This window comes from Hemitrygon akajei, unplaced genomic scaffold (assembly GCF_048418815.1).
Source record: "Hemitrygon akajei unplaced genomic scaffold, sHemAka1.3 Scf000061, whole genome shotgun sequence".
Taxonomy (NCBI): domain Eukaryota; kingdom Metazoa; phylum Chordata; class Chondrichthyes; order Myliobatiformes; family Dasyatidae; genus Hemitrygon; species Hemitrygon akajei.
Genome location: NW_027331947.1, coordinates 3,492,934 through 3,502,359, shown reverse-complemented (window position 1 = coordinate 3,502,359; position 9,426 = coordinate 3,492,934). Strand labels below are relative to the sequence as shown.

General features: G+C 47.9%; 1 protein-coding gene across 1 annotated transcript; it reads left to right on the top strand.

Moving 5' to 3' along the window:
* Window positions 1-2,376: 2,376 nt before the first annotated feature.
* On the top strand, window positions 2,377-8,253 carry LOC140721764 (NLR family member X1-like). Its single transcript, XM_073036560.1, has 3 exons — window positions 2,377-2,750; window positions 3,920-4,006; window positions 8,157-8,253. The coding sequence occupies exons 1-3, from the start codon at window positions 2,377-2,379 to the stop codon at window positions 8,251-8,253; spliced, it is 558 nt and encodes a 185-aa protein (XP_072892661.1).
* Window positions 8,254-9,426: the final 1,173 nt, after the last annotated feature.

Genomic DNA, 9,426 nt, shown 5'->3' with positions numbered 1-9,426 from the left:
CACTGAGACCCCACACACCCCTGGCATGGTCCTGACAGGATGTGAGACCCCACAGATGCCTAGCAGGGCGCGGACAATCTGTGAGACCCCACACAGCCCTGGCATGGTCCTGACAGGATGTGAGACCCCACACTCCTAAATGGATACTGACACACGCTGAGACGCGTCACACTCCTAAACAGGTTCCTGACACACTGCGGGACCCCACACATTCCTGACAGGGTCCTGACACACTGTGATACCCAACACACCCCTGACAGAGTCCTGACACACTGTGAGACCCCACACACTCCTGACAGTGTCATGACACACTGTGATACGCCACACATGCCGGGTAGGGTGCTGACAACCTGTAAGACCCCATACGCCCCTGACAGGATACTAACACACTGTTAGACCCCACACAAACCTGGCAGGATCCTGACACACTGTGAGACCCGACACATCTGACTGTTTCCTGACACATTGTGCCCTCCCCATACATCCCTGGCAGAGGCCGGACACAGTGCAAAACCCTACACACCTCTGACAGGTTTCGAACACACTTTGAGATCCCACGCGCCCCACCCACCCACCCACGGTGCATGTTCTGATCAGCAAAGCTGCTTCTTTGTATTTTGATTCAGTGACGGTGGAGGGGAGGGGGAGCTGTGATTCCACTGCCTTCTTCTCTATCTCCACACGCCACATCAACACTGGGGATTAAAAGATTCTTCCTTAGGAGCAATGCTATCTGTGGCAGTAGTGAGATGTTGTCCAGTACGGGACAGTCGGGGGTCAGTAAACTACCAGGGAAATACTCACCTTCACAACACAGTTATTGTGGAAATATGATGATCTGGTGTTTACCTAGACCAGGCCTCTCTGTCCAGTCAGCAGACTGTTAATTGAATTTACTTCACTGTATGAACATCCATTGGTGAATCCAATCAATGCTAACTCTTGTGTGCTTAAATACTGAATTCAGCGTTGAGGGATCTAACAGTTTGTCTACTGTCTGTTCCCATGGAAGATGTTCAACAGAAACACAAGGAAACTCTGCGGGCACAAACTGAAACACTGAGAGTGAACACGATCCTGATGAGGGAGAAGGTGAAGGTTTTCCAGCTGGTTGATCGATACGCTGAACTCACGGTCATTTCCACTGTTCGTCATCGGAGACTGGTGGAACATGAGCTGCTGGCAAGAGGCAGAGACCACGAGGAGTGGAGAGAAAAAAATCTCTGTGGACTCCTGGAAAAACTCCGGATGGATCAGTTATTCCAGAGCAGCTTTTCCCAAAGTAAATCCAAATCTAGGAATTCAGCAGCAGTGACCGGGGTCCCGGGGATCGGGAAAACAACAATGGTACAAAAGATTGTTTACGACTGGGCCACGGGGAAAATATATCAACAATTCCAGTTTGTCTTCAGTTTCAAATTCCGCGATTTAAACTCCATTAACTGTAGAATAAATTTGAGGGAACTGATTCTGGATCAGTATCCTTACTTTGGTAATATCCTGAGAGAGGTCTGGAAGAACCCAGAGGAATTGCTGTTTATATTCGATGGTCTGGATGAATTCAAGGACAAAATTGATTTTGTTGACAGTCGGATAGACACAGAACCTCAGTCCACATGTACAGATCCTGAATTCAAGTGCAAGGTGTCTGACATTGTGTGCAGTTTAATCCAGGGCAAGCTGCTCCCAGGGTGTTCAGTGCTGGTGACCACCCGTCCCACGGCGTTACATTTACTGGAAAAGGCTGAGATTGGTATCCAAGCTGAAATCCTGGGATTTTCTGGTGAGGAACGGAAGAAATATTTAATCAGACATTTTGAAGTTCAGACAGTGGCGGAAGCTGTTTTCAATTACGTGAAGGAGAACGAGATCCTGTACACCATGAGCTACAACCCCTCCTACTGCTGGATCCTCGCTCTGGCACTGGGTCCCTTCTTCACACAAAGAGACAGGGACCCGCAGCAAGTTCCCAAGACCATCACTCAACTGTACTCCTACTATATTTACAACATCCTGAAAAACCACGGCCGTGAGATTGAGAACCCCCGTGATGTGTTACTCAGGATTGGTCAGATGGCCTTCAGAGGAGTGTCCAAGAGGAAGATTGTGTTTACAGATAGAGACTTGATCAAGTACAATCTGCAGCCTTCCCAGTTCCTGTCCGGGTTCCTGATGGAGCTTTTGGAGAGAGAGAATTCTGCCCGGAGTGTGGTGTACACATTCCCACACCTCACCATCCAAGAGTTTGTAGCTGCAGTCGCACAATTCCTGACCCCAGATGGCAGAGATATTATGAAATTCCTCGCAGAAGTCCACTGCGTGAAGGATGGGCGGTTTGAGGTATTTCTCCGTTTTGTTGCTGGGCTCTCCAACCCAATGACAGCTCGGGGCCTGGAGGAGTTTCTGGGTCCATTTCCTCATGAAAAAACCTGCCGTGTGATTGAGTGGATGAAGGAGGAGGTTAAACGCCAGAGTGGAAACACGAGGAGTGAAGCTGGTAAAAGGAGCCTCCTGAACACATTGCACTACCTGTTTGAGTCTCAGAATCGTGGACTGGCTCAGGCCGCACTGGGATCTGTGGAAACACTTTCATTCCGTGGAATGACACTGACCCCGATTGATTGCGCGGTCCTGTCTCATGTCATCGGACTTTGTGATACAATAAAACACCTCGACCTGGAGAACTGCCACATTCAGTGTGAAGGAATCCAGCGTCTGGGACCCGGGCTGCACAAGTGCCAGGAGTTGAGGTAACTTGATTTATCTCTCACTCTGAACTGTGAAACTGTTCCATTGTGTTGTTACAATGTAAAGGGATTTGGGTAAAACTGTAGTAAATCAGATTGTGAAGAATTGTGACAAATGCCCACAGGGTCAGTCAGTAATTCCCCAAGGACGGGAGGGTTCTGTGGTTCCTTGTGAAGGGATGTTGGAGACTTCATCAGATCAGTGAACAGTGGCCATTGGTTTAATGGTAGTAAATCACAGGAATGGCCGTGTTTCTCACTGCCTGTGACACGTCCATTGACAATGTTCCTTCTCACTGTTACTGACACCCAGACCAACACTGACTGCAGCAGGTGGGTCAAAGATTCACAACCCCTTCCCGCTGGGGGACAAGAGACCGTCAGCAGACTGTCCCAGTGAGAAGGAAAGAAATACCATTGTGAGATTGTCCTCGCCTACCCTTCCCCGTGTGTGACTATCACCATCAGTCCACCTGTGTGACTGTGCTCACTACCAGATACCCAGACCCCATGGGCGCATCTCCTCTCCCGATTGTGGGCCTCAGTTCAGACCCACCCCTCCCTTACAATCTATTTCTGGATCATCTCATCTTATTGGATTATCTTTTTCCATCGGTATACTGCTGTAGGAACTGACATCCCCATCCCCCTTCCTCCTGTGGAAACTCTCATCCCCATTCCCCTTCCTCCTGAGGGATCTCTCTTCCCCATTCCCTTCCTCCTGTGGAACCTCTCATCCCCATTCCCCTTCCTCCTGAGGGATCTCTTCCCCATTCCCTTCCTCCTGCAGATTCTGTCTTCCTATCCCTTTTCCTCAGGTGGGGTCTCTTCCACCATCACCCATCAACACTTTCAGAAATCTTCCTCACTGTGGGACATTCTCCCACCCTTCATCCATGACCCTCCCGACCCTCTCACATCAGGAACACTTTTATAACCATCGGGGAATGAGACAGAATATGTGGAGTTTACAGGGTCACACGGACAGACTAAAGTACTGACATTCGGTGAATACGCTGGAGCTGGACAGTGAGGGACATTGACATTGATGGGAACTCTGATCAGTGATTTACTGAAGGGTTTAATGTTTCCTGAAATATCCGAGTGAGAGAAATTCCCCCAGACCCACGGTTTGAATCACTTTGTTCATCAATCTGTCTGTTTGTGTTTAGACTGAATGATAATGACCTGGGAGATTCAGGAGTGAAAATGGTGTCTGCGGCTCTGAGGAACCCGGAGTGTAAAATACAGAAACTGTGGTAAGTACCAGACTGTGGGAGATTGTGTTTACAGTCACTGGGTGTCTGACACTGAAAATTAATGTGATCAGTATAAACAAAGAAACATAGAAAACATACAGCACAATACAGGCCTTTCGGCCCACAAACCTGTGCCGAACATTTCTGTGCCTTAGAACTACCTAGGCTGTACCCATGGCCCTCTAGTTTTCTGAGTTCCATGTAGCCATCCAGGAGTCTCTTAACGACCCTATGATTTCCGCCTCCACCACCGCTGCCGACAGCCCATTCCACTGTTACGAACCCCGTAACTGGGTCACTTACCAGCAAAGATAGAGAGGTCCGCTGAAGTCTGATGGTACTATTTTTAAACGTTTTTATTTATAAAGGGGCACAAAAGTAAGGTTAATACAAACATTTAGATAATATACGTCGTCACTACTCAATCTAAAGCGCGGGTATAGTAATAATCATCAATAAGAAGTAGCTCTATCGTTTTGTCTAGGGGTAAAATATTGTCCGATGGAAATATAAAAGTCTCTTGAGCTCATGCAGGCTTTAGCCTTTTGGGGACCGCTGGGTTTCACTTGTTGGAGAGAGAGAGAGAGAGGTTTTGGTGAGAAAAGAAACTTGCCAGTCTGTTGGACGCAAATCGTTGAATCGGGAACGTGGGTTTCCCGTTGTCAGTTCGAAGTCCTTTTCGGTGTTATCAGCCACTCGTTCCCCAGGCTAGGGGAACCGAACCACACGTGGCTTCCGATTAGCTTCCCGTTATCACGGGAGCGATGAGCGATGGTGTCTCCTTCTGGTGCGTCGCTAGGGGACTGCCCCCTGCAGCCCCTTTTTTATCTTGACTTGCAGGGTTGTAGATGTCAATCAAGGTGGGGTGATGCAATCCCCAGCCCACATTGCCCGAGGGTGTACACGTAGCCCTGATAGCTGGCACATAGCAGAGGATCGCAATCCACAAAGGTGTCCCCAAGAAACAATGGTCAAATCCGTTACGTTGTCTTTCTGAGGATTCTCTCTCATTTCCTGGGTCCAAGACCCGAATTAATAGCGATCTTGCGATCCTCAGGAAGGAGGGGGCTGGGATCATAACACCACGGACTCAACCCTGGGGAAAAGCCTCTGACTATCCACATGATCAATGACTCTCTTTATCTTGTACACCTCTATCAGGTCACCTCTCATCCTCTGTCTCTCCAAGAGAAAAGACTGAGTTTACTCAACCTATTCTCATAAGGCATGCTCCCCAATCCAGGCTGCATCCTTCTAAATTTCCTCCGCACCCTTTCTATGGTTTCCACGTCCATCCAATTGTGAGGCAACCAGAACTGAGCACAGTACTCCAAGTCGGGTCTGACCAGGGTCCTATATAGCTTCAACATTACCTCTCGACTCTTAAACTCAATCCCACGACTGATGAAGCCCAATATACCGTATGCCTTATTAACTGCAGAGTCAACCTGCATAGATCCTATGGACTCGGACCCCAAGATCCCTCTGATCCTCCACACTGCCAAGCGTCTTACCATTAATACTATATTCTGTCATCATATTTGACCTACCAAAATGAACAGCCTCACACTTATCTGGGTTAAACTCCATCTTCCATTTCTCAGCCCAGTTTTGCATTCCATCAATGTCCGTCTGTAACCTCTGACAGCCCTCCACACTATCCACAACACCCCCAACCTTCGTGTCATCAGCAAAGTTACTAACCCATCCCTCCACTTCCTCATCCAGGTCATTCATAAAAATCACAAAGACTAGGTGTCCCAGAACAGATCCCTGAGTCACACCACTGGTCACCGAACTCCATACAGAAAATTACCTGTCTACAACCACTCTTTGCCTTCTGTGGGCAAGCCAGTTCTGCATCCATAAAGCAATCGCCCCTTTTTACTTTCTCAATAAGCCTTACATGGGTTAACTTATCAAATGCCTTGCTGAAATCCATATAACACTACATCTACTGCTCTAACTTCATCAATGTGCTTAGAAACATCCTCAAAAAATTCAATCGGGCTCATAAGACACGACCTGCCTTTGGCAAAACCATGCTGACTATTCCTAATCATATTTTGCCTCTCCGATGCTCATAAATCCTACCTCTCAGGATCTTCTCCATCAACTTACCGACCACTGAAGTAAGACTCACTCTTCCATAACTTCCTGGGCTACCCCGCCTCCCTTTCTTGAATAAGGAAACAACATCCGCAACCCTCCAATCCTCCGCAACCTCTCCCGTCCTCATTGATGAAGCAAAGATCATTGCCAGAGGCTCAGCAATCTCCTCCCGCACTTCCCACAGTAGCCTGGGGTACGTCCTGCCATCTCCCAGTGACTTATTCAACTTGATGCTTTCCAAAAGTTCCAGCTCATCTTCTCTCTTAATATCTACATTCTCAATCTTTTCAGTCCGCCGCAAGTCATCCCTACAATCGCCATGATCCTTTTCCGTCGTGAATACGGAAGCAAATCATTCATTAAATAACTCCGCTATTTCCTCCGGCTTCATACGCACTTTTCCATTGTCACACTTGTTTGATCCTATTCTCTCACATCTTATCCTCTTGCTCTTCACATACTTGCAGAATGCTTTGGGGTTTTCCTTAATCCTGTCCGCCAAGGCCTTCTCATGGCCCCTTCTAGCTCTCCTGATTTCGTTCTTAAGCTCCTTCCTGCTAGCCTTATAATCTTTCAGATTCATATCATTACCTCGTTTTTTGAACCTTTCGTAAGCTTTTCTTTTCTCTTTGACTAGATTTACAACAGCCTTTGTGCACCACGGATCTTGTACCCTACCATCCTTTCCATGTCTCATTGGAACGTACCTACTCAGAACCCCACGGAAATATCCCTTGAACATTTTCTACATTTCTTCAGTATGTTTCCCTGAGGACATCTGTTTCCAATTTATGCTTACAAGTTCCAGCCTGATAGCCTCATAGTTCCCCTTACTCCAATTAAAGGTTTCCCTACCTTGCCTGTTCCTATCCCTCTCCAATGCTACGGTAAAAGAGATAGAATTGTCATCACTATCTCCAAAATGCTGTCCCACTGAGAGACCTGACACCTGGCCAGGTTCATTTCCCAATACCAAATCAAGTACAGCCTCTCCTCTTGTAGGCTTATCTACATAATGTGTCAAGGAACCTAACTGAACACACCTAACAAACTCTACCCCATCTAAACCCCTCACTCTAGGGAGATGCCAATCAATATTTGGGAGATTAAAATCTCACACCTCAACAAACCTGTTATTATTACTCCTTTCCAGAATCTGTCTCTCGATCTGCTCCTCGATGTCCCTGTTACTGTTGGGTGGTCTATACAAAACACCCAGTAGAGTTATTGATCCCTTCCTGTTCCTAACCTCCACCCACAGGGATGTCGTAGACAACCCCTCCATGACGTCCTCCTTTTTTGCAGCCGTGACACTATCTCTGATCAACAGTGCCACATCCCCACCTCTTTTGCCTCCCTCGCTGTCCTTTCTGAAACAATTAAAGCCTGGCACTCGAAATAAACATTCCTGTCCCTACACCATACAAGACTCTGTAATGGACACCACATCATAGCTCCAAGTGCTGATCCACGCTCTAAACTCATCCGCTTTATTCATGATATTCCTCACATTAAAATAGACACATCTCAAACCATCGGACTGAGAGCTTCCCTCCTGTATCACCTACCTATCCTCCGTTTCACATTCTCTCCAAATTCTCTCTATTTGTGAGCCAACCCTCCTTTCCTCCGTCACATCAGTTCATTTCCCACCCCCCAGCAATTCTATTTAAACTCTCCGCAACAGCGTTGGCAAACCTTCCTGCCAGGATATTGGCCCCCTGGGATTCAAGTGCAACCCGTCCTTTTTGTACAGGTCACACCTGCTCCAAAAGAGGTCCCAATGATCCAGAAACCTGAATCCCTGCCTCCAGCTCCAATCCCTCAGCCACACATTTATCCTCCACATCATCCTATTCCTATTCTCACTGTCGCGTTGCACAGGCAGTAATTCCGAGATTACTACCTTTGCGGTCCTGTTTCTCAACTTCCTTCCTAACGCCCTGTAGTCCGTTTTCGGGACCTCTTACCTTTTCCTACATATGTGATTGGTACCAATATGTACCACGACCTCTGGCTGTTCTCCCTCCCACTGCAGGATATCTTGGACGCGATTTGAATCATCCCGGACCCTGGCACCTGGGAGGCAAACTACCATCCGAGTTTCTCCTAAACCAGAAGAAGAGAGCCTTTAAAGATGGTGATCGGTTGGAGCTTAAAAGAGTTCAGAAGGAACTCAGAGTACAGATAAGGGTGGCAAAGGAGCAGTATAGGAGGAAGCTAGAACAAAAGCTGCAGAAAAAAAGCATGAAGGAGGTGTGGGATGGGATGAAGATCATCACCGGATGCGGTGCAAAGCGGGGGGTGAACATAAGTGGAGATGTGGAGAAAGCGAACCAGCTGAACAACTTCTTCAACAGGTTCGACAGCTCAATCTCATCCTCACCGCAGAAATCCACACCAGGCTTACTTCCCTCACAGGAAAATAGCCACTCACAGGAGACCTTGCCCACGCCCAGGATTACGGCTGCACAGGTGGAAGGTCAACTGAGGAAGATCTGTACCAGCAAGGCGGCTGGACCGGATGGAGTATCCCCACGATTACTGAGGGCCTGTGCTACTGAGCTGGGAGAACCACTACAGCGCATCTTCAACATGAGCCTGGAGCAGAGAAGAGTACCCAGACAGTGGAAGACATCCTGTATTGTCCCGGTACCGAAGAAACCATAACCAAAGGAGTTGAATGACTTCAGACCTGTTGCCTTGACGTCGCACGTGATGAAGACCATGGAGCGGCTGATAATACAGAATCTGAGGCCACAAACCAGGCACGCCCAGGATCCTCTTCAGTTTGCGTATAAGGAGAAGGTGGGAGTGGAGGATGCTATCACGTATTTGCTGCACAAATCACTCTCTCACCTAGAGGGGGTCAGTTGTGCTGTGAGGATTACATTCCTTGATTTCTCTAGTGCCTTTAACACCATCCAGCCCAGGATCTTAAGGCACAATCTAATGGAGATGGGAGTAGACTCTCACATGGTGGATTGGATAGTGGACTACTTGACAGATAGACCTCAGTATGTGCGGTTGGGAGACTGTAGGTCTGACACGGTGGTCAGCAGCACAGGGGCGCCGCAGGGAACCGTACTCTCTCCGGTCCTGTTCACCCTGTACACATCAGATTTCCAATATTACTCGGAGTCCTGCCATGTGCAGAAGTTCGCTGATGACACGGCCATAGTGGGGTGTGTCAGGAATGGACAGGAGGAGGAGTATAGGAAACTGATATGACTTATGACTTTGTGATATGGTGCAACTCAAACTACCTGCGTCTCAATATCACCAAGACCAAGGAGATGGTGGTGGAC